The sequence below is a fragment of the Somniosus microcephalus genome, chromosome 32 (genome assembly GCF_052327205.1).
Source record: "Somniosus microcephalus isolate GS21.2 chromosome 32, FLI_Smic_1.0, whole genome shotgun sequence".
Classification (NCBI taxonomy): domain Eukaryota; kingdom Metazoa; phylum Chordata; class Chondrichthyes; order Squaliformes; family Somniosidae; genus Somniosus; species Somniosus microcephalus.
This window is the reverse complement of record NC_141018.1, coordinates 36076057-36089013: the sequence shown is the minus strand read 5'-3', so window position 1 is coordinate 36089013 and position 12957 is coordinate 36076057. Positions and strand designations below refer to the sequence as shown.

The 12957-nt window shown below is 53.8% G+C and overlaps 1 protein-coding gene across 2 annotated transcripts in view; it reads left to right on the top strand.

The window, feature by feature from the left end:
- The first annotated feature begins 1850 nt into the window (after nt 1–1850).
- The window catches only part of man2a2 (mannosidase, alpha, class 2A, member 2), a 60573-nt gene continuing 49466 nt past the window's right edge, over nt 1851–12957 (top strand). For both annotated transcript variants that reach the window (XM_085972423.1, XM_085972421.1), the window contains exons 1-2: nt 1851–2101; nt 12451–12705. In XM_085972423.1, coding sequence (XP_085828549.1) covers nt 1973–2101; nt 12451–12705 — 384 coding nt within the window. In that variant the 5' untranslated portion in view covers nt 1851–1972. The remainder of the gene's footprint in view (nt 2102–12450; nt 12706–12957) is intronic.

Here is a 12957-nt window from a genome sequence, read left to right as displayed (position 1 = left end):
TTACCTGTGCTCATGGTGTACTGTGCAGTTGCGAATTGAGTTGTAGACATATAGATTATTAGCCTCTGCTTTGGACCAGTTATGCTGATAATATGGACTGGGCTGGGAGTCTCCACTTCACAAGATAGGCACAGCTGGAGGAGGCCATTCAGCCGTTCCATTAGAAAGATGTTACAGTTCCTCCATCATGCCATCCAACTGTTCAGGTGGATGTTAAAGAAGATCTAGGACATCTCCCACTGTCCTGACTAACAGTCCCCCCCCCCCCCTCTCAACCAATACCACCAAAAACAAATCATCTCGTTGCTGTTCGTGAGAACATGCTGGGTGCAAAAATGGCTGCTTTGTTTGCCTACAGTGAGGGCACTTCAAAAAGTAATTGACTGTAGGTGAAGTGTTTTCACACGACAAGCTAGTGTGGCAACAAAGCGGTTTTGCTTTTACACTAATGCTAAACTTCTGGAGTGTAACTTGAGTCGCCAAGCCCGAATTAACTCTAAAGTAAAGCCGAGCAAGACTGCTTCCCACAGGGACTCTCACTCCACTTGCCAGATTGGCCGTGACGCCAGATTCAGGCTACTTTTACACTACAAGTGCAGGATCGATGGGAAGCAAAACACTGAGTGCATCTTGAGGGGTTCTATCCGTCAATAATATATTAAAAATCTTATGTCTACAACCTCCTGTTGTCATTTTTCATTATAAATTCTTATGTTTATATTGTTAATGGAAGTCACGTAATCATCTCACACTGTAACTTTACTCTTCCACCAGTGGAGGGCATTGCAGCATCACCACCCGTGGGAGAATGTAATCTTAGCGTGACAAATTACAGCACCAGTCTCCATTATAAATGTGGTCATAAGATTTTGTAATCAAAATATAAAAATAAGGGCTTAATGTATGACTTGAAAATGGTGATTGAATTAGGTGGGCTCATCTTGGTCCAATTATCCTTAACTGAAAGACAACACTTGGTCCTGACTCCCTGTGTGCAGCGACTAGTATACGTGTATTCACCCAATCCCACCCAGTGGGTGCTAGCCCTGGCTCAGTGGCTAGCACTCAAACCCACGACCTTCCAACTTAGAAGTTAAAGTCCCATTCCAGAGACTGGAGCACAAAAATCCAGGCTGACATTCCCAGTGCAGTGCTGAGGGAGTGCCGCACTGTCGGAGGTGCCATCTTTCGGATGAGACGTTAAACCGAGACCCCATCTGCTCTCTTGGGTGAATGTAAAAGATCCCATGGAACTATTTCAAAGAAGAGCAGGGGATTTCTCCCCGGTGTCCCGGCCAATATTAAATCCTCAACCAAAATCATTAAAAAAAATATATTATTTGGTCATGGCTGTTGTGGGATCTTGCTCTACGCACAAATTGGCTGCTGCGTTTCCTACAGTGAGTACACTTCAACAACAAAAACTTGTATTTATATAGCACCTTTAACATAGCAAAATGTCCCAAAGCGTTTCACAAGAATGTTTTAGGACAAAAATGTTGACACCGAGCTGCATAAGCAGAAATTAGAACAAGTGACCAATAGCTTGGTCAAAGAGGTAGGTTTTAATGAACGTCTTAAAGGAGAGAGAGGCGGAGAGGAAAGTGCTTCATTGGCTGTAAAGCGCGCTTTGGAACGGCCTGAGGTGGTGAAAGGCGCTATAGAAATGCAACGCCTGGATGCTGGGTGGGAGGGCTCTGTGGGCTCTGTTCCTCCTGGCCGGTGGGGGCGCTGTGGGCCCTGCTCCTCCCGGCCGGTGGGGCCGGTGGGGGCTCTGCGCCTCCCGGCCGGTGGGGGCGCTGTGGGCTCTGCTCCTCCCGGCCGGTGGGGGCGCTGTGGGCTCTGCTCTTCCCGGCCGGTGGGGGCGCTGTGAGCAAGGACGCGGCGATGGCGCCGGGAGGCCGGGGAGCTGCCAGTCGCCGCCGCTGCTGAGGCCGCCCCTCAGGAGCTGGAGCCCCGGGGCGCTCCCAGGATGAAGCTGAAGAAACAGGTGACGGTTTGTGGCGGCGCCATTTTCTGCGTGGCCGTCTTCTCGCTTTACCTGATGTTGGACCGCGTGCAGCGGGAGCCGGGCCGCCGGCCGGGAGTCAGCTTCCCGCGGGTAAGAGCAGCGCGGGCCCGGGACAGGGACAGGGCACAGGACAGACACAGCGCCCGGGATAGACAGGACCCGGGACAGGGCACCGCACCCGGGACAGACACAGGACAGACACAGCACCCAGGACAGGGAACAGTGCCTGGGACAGACACAGGACAGACACAGCACCCGGGACAGGGAACAGTGCCTGGGACAGACACAACACGTGGGACAGACACAGCACCCCGGGACAGGGAACAGTGCCCGGGACAGACACAACACCTGGGACAGGCACAGGACAGACACAGCACCTGGGACAGGGAACAGTGCCCGGGACAGACACAACACCTGGGACAGACACAGGACAGACACAGCACCCAGGACAGGGAACAGTGCCTGGGACAGACACAGGACAGACACAGCACCCGGGACAGGGAACAGTGCCCGGGACAGACACAACACCTGGGACAGACACAGCACCCCGGGACAGGGAACAGTGTCCGGGACAGACACAACACCTGGGACAGGCACAGCACCCCGGGACAGGGAACAGTGCCCGGGACAGACACAACACCTGGGACAGACACAGCACCCCGGGACAGGGAACAGTGTCCGGGACAGACACAACACCTGGGACAGGCACAGGACAGACACAGCACCTGGCACAGGACAGACACAGCACCTGGGATAGGGAACAGTGCCCGGGACAGGCACAGGACAGGGCACAGCACCCGGGACATGGCTCAGTGCCCGGGACAGACACAACACCTGGGACAGGCACAGGACAGGGCACAGCACCCGGCACAGACACAACACCTGGGACAGGCACAGGACAGGGCACAGCGCCCGGGACAGGGCACAGCAGCCAGGACATGCACAGCATCACAGTGTGCAGGCACTTTCTTTCAGTGCAGCTAAACTCTGATTGGCAGCATGCATTGACTTAAACATATAATAAAAATACCTTTTTAATGCAATATTAAACAGCTGCTAAAATGTTGTTAACAGCCTTTTTACACAGTGAGTTGTTGTGATCTGGAATACACTGCCTGAAGTGCGGTGGAAGCAGATTCTAAAGTAAGCTTCAGAAGGGAATCGGATAAATACTTATCGGGGGGTAATTTGCAGGGCTCTGGGGAAAGGGTAGGGTGGGGGTGGGACTAATTGAATCGCTCTTTCAAAGAGCCAGCACAGGCACGATAGGCCGAATGGCCTCCTGTGCTTTCTCATTCTATGATGCAATATATGTGTGTGTAAGTTCATAAATGCAAAATATTTGACTTAATGCAATATTCGACAGCTAAAGTTTGTTAATATTCTGTATGCGTCACCTGCTTACTGCATGAATGATGAGGGTCAGTCGTAGCAATTTCTTATTATCTAATGACCCAAAATTGCAAATTCTACAACATCCAGAGATAAAAACAATCCTATTATCGCTGAGTTTTAATTAGATTACACTACGGCAGCACTAATAATGCAGCATTCCTTGGTAAAAGGAAAGGATTTTTCCTCCCAGTTTATTTTTCTCTTGTCCCTTTTTTCCCCTGAAGGCACCGATGTGTAATGGGGTACACACCTTCCTGTACCTCTCCCAAGTGGTGGTTCTTCTGTGAGACTAGTCGGTGAGCTGGAGGTGGGCCCTATTTGAGCATGGCGGGTATCATGTCTGATTCCCCGTCCTGCCTCTGAGGCATATTTCCAGCAGAGATGCTGAATGCAAGCAGGAACATTGGCTCCCCTCAACCTAGGGGTGCTGTAAGCAATTATATTTATCTCATTGAAACTTATAAAATTCTAACAGGACTAAACAGACTAGATGCAGGAAGGATGTTCCCGATGGCGGGGGAATCCAGAACCAGGGGTCACAGTCTAAGGATAAGGGGTAAGCCATTTAGGACAGAGATGAGGAGGAATTTCTTCACCCAGAGAGTGGTGAACCTGTGGAATTCTCTACCACGCAAGGCAGTGGAGGCCAATTCATTAAATATATTCAAGAAGGAGTTGGATATATTTCTTAAGGCTAAAGGGATATGGGGAGAAGGCAGGGAAAGGTACTGAGTTTGGATGATCAGCCATGACCTCGTTAAATGGCGGAGCAGGCTCGAGGGGCTGAATGGCCGACTCCTGCGCCTGTCTTCTATGTTTCTATATATCTCTGCCTGTGATACCTAACAGCACAGCCCAAGGCTTGAACCTGTCTGTGTGACTCAGTACCACATTATGTGAGGCATTTATCCTTGAACCCCTACTCTAAATTTGTAAAGAAATTGCAGTAATACAAAAGCAAAGATGCACTGTATTGACAAAACGGTTTGTGATTGCTGGTGCAGTGACACAATCATTAGCAGCTGAATAAATCTTCTGCTACAGAATATCTTTAAGTAAATGCAAGATGTAATTCTTTGACAGTTCAGAAAAGCATTCTTGTCAAATATACTGTCTATGTGCCTCCTGAAATGTGACTAATACTGATCTGTACTCCCGCTGCAATTGATTGCATTGTAATGGTGGATAATGAGTCTCGGCTCTCGATCTATCACCTTTTATTGGGCCGTTTTCACCCCTTTTCCTCCCCTGAAGACCCTGAATCTTGCTGAGGTGCGATTTCAGGACCACTGGCAGTCCCCCTGTACCTCGTCTAAATGACCGCTCAACTTGTGAGCCAACAGTAAGAGTCGGCAGATTATTTGACTGGGGGAATATTACAACTCGCAGGAGTTGCTGGATAACCCAGGCTAGTTTGTTCGTCACCCCCCACACGCCTCGGGTGCTGAGGCTAGTTGTAGTGCCCCAGTTGATCGATTTGAGCCTAGAGGCTGTATGGCTAAGTACTGCAACAGGCAGTCAGGTGTTTACGCTGATACCCAGGATTTGAGTACAGGAGCAAGGATGTCTTACTACAGTTATACAGGGCCTTGGTCAGACCACACCTGGAGTACTGTGTGCAGTTTAGGTCTCCTTACCTAAGAAAGGATATACTTGCCATAGAGGGAGTGCAGCGAAGGTTCACCAGACTGGTTCCTGGGATGGCAGGATTGTCGTATGTGGAGAGATTGGGTTGACTCGGCTTGTATTCACTGGAGTTTAGAAGAATGAGAGGAGATCTCATTGAAACGAATAAAATTCTGACAGGGCTAGACAGACTGGATGCAGGGAGGATGTTTCCCCTGGCTGGGGGGTGTGTCTAGAACGAGGGGTCACAGTCTCAGGATACGGGGTAGGACATTTAGGACTGAGATGAGAAGAAATGTCTTCACTCAGAGGGCGGTGAACCTGTGAAATTCTCTACCACAGAAGGCTGCGGAGGCCAAGTCACTGAATATATTTAAGAAGGAGATAGATAGATTTCTAGACACAAAAGGCATCAAGGGGTATGGGGAGAGAGCGGGAATATGGTACAGGAAACTTTGCGATATCCGGCACCGACGGGACCGAGCTGCTGCCGATCTATCAAAACTTCCGGATAGACCAGCGCTAATGTTGAAGGATACGGAGGTTTTCATCTCCGTATCTGACAACAAACACTGTTGCTTAGCAACAGCTTGTAAACACTCGGCCCGTACCTTGGAAGCGTCTCTGAAGCTGTTGCTAAGCTACAGAGACGCTTTCCAGAGCCTGACTGTTATTAAAAAAAAAAAAAAAAAAAAAATGCTAGGAGAAGAAAAAAAAACCTAACCAAAACGGCTGCTGATTTCTGCCATCAGATCGAGGTTTCCGGACAGACAACCTCCGGATAAACCAAAGTTTCCTGTATTGAGATAGAGGATCAGCCATGATCGTGTTGAATGGCGGAGCAGGCTCGAAGGGCCGAATGGCCGACTCCTGCTCCTATTTCTTTTTCTATATTCCAGGCTCAGCATTTGATTGTTCTGGTGCTTGACTTTAACGAGTTTCACCTCTTGTGCATGTGTAACATTCCTCCTCCACCATCAGTCCCTTTTCATACTTGCTTTCTATAATTAAAAAATCCATGTGGGAGTTTGATGTAATCATACATAAGTGCAGATATTTTTTAAATAGCGAGTTGGTGGGGGAAATAATGGGCCAGGTGGTGAATGTTGCTGCCCTCACACTGCCTGATATAGACACCGGAACCGGCTGTGGAGTGAAACTAGTCAGTCAGCTGATATACAGTGTGTTACTCTATTTAAAGCACTCACAGGACACTGCGACCTATATTGACCTCCCTCCTGTCACAACACCTATTTGGGTTTGCCTCCCCAGGGAAGCTTGTCTGACCTTTGTTATTTTTGTTAGCTAACTGAGTCAGTGTCCTCCAAAGTGCTGCTCTCTTATTGAACTGTAGAATGATACAGCACAGAAGGAGGCCATTCGGCCCATCGTGCCTGCGCCGGCTCTTTGAAAGAGCTCTCCAATTAGCGGAGCAACTGAGCTGAAGGGCCAAAGTCCATCGTGCAAGATACCATCAAAAATGAATGTAGGAAGTCACACAACACCAGGTTATAGTCCAACAGCTTTATTTGAAATCACAAGCTTTCGGAGCGCTGCTCCTTCGTCAGGTGAAGTGAAGAGAAGCAGACAGGCACAGCATATATAGTCAGAGAAAACTGCCAGATGATTACAGGTAATCTTTCTAACTGCCCTTTATCACACCTCGGCAGAGAGATAATCACAGCAGTCAAAGGTGTGAATGGTGTCCAAACAGGTCAGTCAGGAAAACATTACATCAAAGAACAATGAGGTGGGGTCACAAGGGGCCAAATGTTGCAGATGCTGGGATCTTGGGTTCATGTCACGCTACATGTAACCCCACCTGACGTAGAGTCATCCAGACTCGAGTCGTCGTTGGCTTGTTCTCTCTGCGCAGATGCGGCCGGACCTGCTGTGATTTCCAGCAGTTTTTTGGTTTTTTTCTGTTTTTCATACAGACCCCAGCATCTGCAACATTTGACCCCTTGTAACCCCACCTCATTGTTCTTTGATGTAATGTTTTCCTGACTGACCTGTTTGGACACCATTCACACCTTTGATTGCTGTGATTATCTCTCTGCCGAGGTGTGATAAAGGGCAGTTAGAAAGATTACCTGTAATCATCTGGCAGTTTTCTCTGACTATATATGCTGTGCCTATATGCTTCTCTTCACTTCACCTGACGAAGGAGCAGCGCTCCGAAAGCTTGTGATTTCAAATAAAGCTGTTGGGCTATAACCTGGTGTTGTGACACTTCCTAAATTTGTCCACCCCAGTCCAACACCGGCAGCTCCACATCATCAAAAATGAAAGTTCAGAGTGGGTGGGGAGACGAAGGGAGGGTTTGAACCACTGGGAAAGAGTGAGCCAAGACATGCATGCAGGGGCATTTGGAGCACAGAGGGTCGGAGGGAAGAGATACTGATCATGGTATGGATTGCCGCGTGCTAGGGTCATTGCCGGTTAGTTGCCATCCCACTGATCCGAGCTGTTGAGTTTTTCTCTTACCACTAGTGCAGAAACCTGTGTATAATACAGGGCTGGTGGTGGGGCCCTCTGATGAAAGCCATACCTTTCATTTTACAGGAAACTCTTTTTTATCCGGGACCAGCGTGGTGCCGGTTGATCAAGAAGTCCGGATTACAGAGAGGTATACTTACGAGAGCCCCATACAAGGCCACAGGTGCAGGAGCCCTGGTTACCCGGCACTTGTGCAGGAGTCCCGGTTACACGACCACAGATCCAGGAACCCCGGTTACACGACCACAGATCCAGGAACCCCGGTTACACGGCCACAGACCCAGGAACCCCGGTTACACGGCCACAGATCCAGGAACCCCGGTTACACGGCCAGAGACCCAGGAGCCCCGGTTACACGGCCACAGACCCAGGAGCCCCGGTTACACGGCCACAGACCCAGGAGCCCCGGTTACACGGCCACAGACCCAGGAGCCCCGGTTACACGGCCACAGACCCAGGAGCCCCGGTTACACGGCCACAGACCCAGGAGCCCCGGTTACACGGCCACAGACCCAGCAGCCCCGGTTACACGGCCACAGACCCAGCAGCCCCGGTTACACGGCCACAGACCCGGCAGCCCCGGTTACACGGCCACAGACCCGGCAGCCCCGGTTACACGGCCACAGACCCGGCAGCCCCGGTTACACGGCCACAGACCCGGCAGCGCCGGTTACACGGCCACAGACCCGCAGCCCCGGTTACACGGCCACAGACCCGGCAGCCCCGGTTACACGGCCACAGACCCGGCAGCCCCGGTTACACGGCCACAGACCCGGCAGCCCCGGTTACACGGCCACAGACCCGGCAGCCCCGGTTACACGGCCACAGACCCGGCAGCCCCGGTTACACGGCCACAGATCCGGCAGCCCCGGTTACACGGCCACAGACCCGGCAGCCCCGGTTACACGGCCACAGACCCGGCAGCCCCGGTTACACGGCCACAGACCCGGCAGCCCCGGTTACACGGCCACAGACCCGGCAGCCCCGGTTACACGGCCACAGACCCGGCAGCCCCGGTTACACGGCCACAGACCCGGCAGCCCCGGTTACACGGCCACAGACCCGGCAGCCCCGGTTACACGGCCACAGACCCGGCAGCCCCGGTTACACGGCCACAGACCCGGCAGCCCCGGTTACACGGCCACAGACCCAGGAACCCCGGTTACACGGCCACAGACCCAGGAACCCCGGTTACACGGCCACAGACCCAGGAACCCCGGTTACACGGCCACAGACCCAGGAACCCCGGTTACACGGCCACAGACCCAGGAACCCCGGTTACACGGCCACAGACCCAGGAACCCCGGTTACACGGCCACAGACCCAGGAACCCCGGTTACACGGCCACAGACCCAGGAACCCCGGTTACACGGCCACAGACCCAGGAACCCCGGTTACACGGCCACAGACCCAGGAACCCCGGTTACACGGCCACAGTCCCAGGAACCCCGGTTACACGGCCACAGACCCAGGAGCCCCGGTTACACGGCCACAGACCCAGGAATCCGGTTACACGGCCACAGACCCAGGAGCCCCGGTTACACGGCCACAGACCCAGCAGCCCCGGTTACACGGCCACAGACCCAGCAGCCCCGGTTACACGGCCACAGACCCAGGAACCCCGGTTACACGGCCACAGACCCAGGAACCCCGGTTACACGGCCACAGACCCAGGAACCCCGGTTACACGGCCACAGACCCAGGAACCCCGGTTACACGGCCACAGACCCAGGAACCCCCGGTTACACGGCCACAGACCCAGGAACCCCCGGTTACACGGCCACAGACCCAGGAACCCCGGTTACACGGCCACAGACCCAGGAACCCCGGTTACACGGCCACAGACCCAGGAACCCCGGTTACACGGCCACAGACCCAGGAACCCCGGTTACACGGCCACAGACCCGGGAGCCCCGGTTACACGGCCACAGACCCGGGAGCCCCGGTTACACGGCCACAGACCCAGGAGCCCCGGTTACACGGCCACAGACCCGGCAGCCCCGGTTACACGGCCACAGACCCGGCAGCCCCGGTTACACGGCCACAGACCCAGGAGCCCCGGTTACACGGCCACAGACCCAGGAGCCCCGGTTACACGGCCACAGACCCAGGAGCCCCGGTTACACGGCCACAGACCCAGGAGCCCCGGTTACACGGCCACAGACCCAGGAGCCCCGGTTACACGGCCACAGACCCAGGAGCCCCGGTTACACGGCCACAGACCCGGCAGCCCCGGTTACACGGCCACAGACCCGGCAGCCCCGGTTACACGGCCACAGACCCGGCAGCCCCGGTTACACGGCCACAGACCCAGGAGCCACGGTTACACGGCCACAGACCCGGCAGCCCCGGTTACACGGCCACAGACACGGCAGCCCCGGTTACACGGCCACAGACCCGGCAGCCCCGGTTACACGGCCACAGACCCGGCAGCCCCGGTTACACGGCCACAGACCCGGCAGCCCCGGTTACACGGCCACAGACCCGGCAGCCCCGGTTACACGGCCGCAGCCCCGGTTACACGGCCACAGACCCGGCAGCCCCGGTTACACGGCCACAGACCCGGCAGCCCCGGTTACACGGCCACAGACCCGGCAGCCCCGGTTACACGGCCACAGACCCGGCAGCCCCGGTTACACGGCCACAGACCCGGCAGCCCCGGTTACACGGCCACAGACCCGGCAGCCCCGGTTACACGGCCACAGACCCGGCAGCCCCGGTTACACGGCCACAGACCCGGCAGCCCCGGTTACACGGCCACAGACCCGGCAGCCCCGGTTACACGGCCACAGACCCGGCAGCCCCGGTTACACGGCCACAGACCCGGCAGCCCCGGTTACACGGCCACAGACCCGGCAGCCCCGGTTACACGGCCACAGACCCGGCAGCCCCGGTTACACGGCCACAGACCCGGCAGCCCCGGTTACACGGCCACAGACCCGGCAGCCCCGGTTACACGGCCACAGACCCGGCAGCGCCGGTTACACGGCCACAGACCCAGGAACCCCGGTTACACGGCCACAGACCCAGGAACCCCGGTTACACGGCCACAGACCCAGGAACCCCGGTTACACGGCCACAGACCCAGGAACCCCGGTTACACGGCCACAGACCCAGGAACCCCGGTTACACGGCCACAGACACAGGAACCCCGGTTACACGGCCACAGACCCAGCAGCCCCGGTTACACGGCCACAGACCCAGCAGCCCCGGTTACACGGCCACAGACCCAGCAGCCCCGGTTACACGGCCACAGACCCAGCAGCCCCGGTTACACGGCCACAGACCCAGCAGCCCCGGTTACACGGCCACAGACCCAGCAGCCCCGGTTACACGGCCACAGACCCAGCAGCCCCGGTTACACGGCCACAGACCCAGCAGCCCCGGTTACACGGCCACAGACCCAGCAGCCCCGGTTACACGGCCACAGACCCAGCAGCCCCGGTTACACGGCCACAGACCCAGGAACCCCGGTTACACGGCCACAGACCCAGGAACCCCGGTTACACGGCCACAGACCCAGGAACCCCGGTTACACGGCCGCTAATATTTAGTAAAACTTACCTGAACCTACTCCTGTGTTTTGCCGGTTAAGAGAGAGTTTCCTGTACTTTGTTTTGCGAGCTGCAGTTCCTTGTTCTGAAAGCAGCTGCTGACGTTTTTCTGCAGCGATTGTGATCTGTTGCCAAGAGTCTGCCAAAGACACTGTTTATTTTTTAAGACCTTGGAATAAATAGTTGACCAATGTCCGGACCCTGTAATGGTTTACACTGACACGATTGATTAAACTGCGTTGAGCTGTCAGGCTGACTCTCGCTAAGACTTGTTAATAGCAAATCATTTAAGTGTCAGATCTTTCTAAATAAATTGCGTGCAGTCACATTGGGAAAATTTTCGTTATTGCAAAATCTGCCCCGGCCGTAGACTTTTCTGCGAGCCAAAAAAAAGTGTGTGTTTCTTCAGGAGAATTTTCTAGCATTAGTGTGACAATAGCTTCCCGAGAGGAAAATGGGTTTGCAGCTGGGAGAGAGGAGAAGAGGAGAACCTGTGTGGGGAAAATAAATCAATCCGGACCGGGGAGCCTTGGTGAGTTTGTGAAGTCCGAGGATGATGCGACAGAAGAAACAAACAACCCCAACAAAACAGATTCAAACCGTTGACTCTGTTTCTCTCTCCACTGATGCTGTCCTGGCCTGCTGAGTTTTTCCAGCGTTTTCTGTTGTTAAAACAGAGTCTGTGTCGGAACAGTTTTTGTTGCGCCGTGTGGGGGGTCGGATGATCCAGAGGACGGCAGTGTTGTACAATGTAATGCACGGTCTATTCTGCTGAGGTGGACCTGCGTCCTTTTAAGGCCACAAAGTCTAATTGGCGTTAAGTAAGCAGAGCCTCGGGTCAGTCGGAGCTTAATTGTTGCGTCCGTGAGGTAAACTGCAGATTGGGAAATGCTTGTAAATTTCAGGTGCCGGGTCAGAAGCACCCAGCATTAAGTGACTGGCTCCTTTATATAAAAAAAAAGATTATGCAGCTGTAACAAAGTGCAATGGTGTGTGAGGGTAAATGGCCGACTGTCTTGTCTGCTTTTTAAATTAAGTCATTAGATCTGTGCTTGTGCGTTGAGGCTTGCATAGAGCTCTGTATTCCTGGCCAGCGAATGGTGTGCAGCTAGCAGTATATCTTGGGTCTGTGGGGCTCACGTTGCTTAGACCAGATACCGCTATCAAACTAGTACCTGAGCCCTTGAAGAATTTCTAAATGACCATTGAAGGCTGTTGGAGTCATTTTGGGCAATTGTGCACTAGATTTTCTTTTTCAGCCATTCTGAATTAGGAGGGTAAAGCTGATGTGAAACCACCTGAACTCTGGATCCACAATGTAACACCCCCCCCCCTCAAACCTTCTCTCTTGTTTTCCCAACGCAGAGTCAAATCTCGGTGCTGCAGAATCGCATTGAGCAGTTGGAGCAGCTTTTGGAAGAAAATCACCAGATAATCAGCCACATCAAGGACTCGGTGCTGGAGCTCACGGAGAATGCAGACGGTCTCCCGGGCCTGCTTGTTTACCAGACAAACGGCTCTTGGGTTTTACCCACAGACAATCACCCGACCTTCCTGTCTGTGTCTCCGCAGGATTGCCAGTTTGCCCTTGGCAGTAAAGGGCAAAAAACAGACCTACAGGTAGGAAAACCTGATCAGACGCTGACCCAACATATTTCCGCTGGGTTGTGCCTGCTTCTAATCTGCATGGATCAGTGACACCATCCTTTATGTAAAGCCTTTTTGACATGATTATAAGATTCTGATTGCAAGGGCGGGGGGGGGAGGGAAGAGAATCGCCTTAATTTCAAACCGGCAGCCTGCAACGTGACTGCAATTTCCATCATCTTTTCTGATTCCTTCCACTCCCCCGCCCCGCCTCCCCCCACAAAC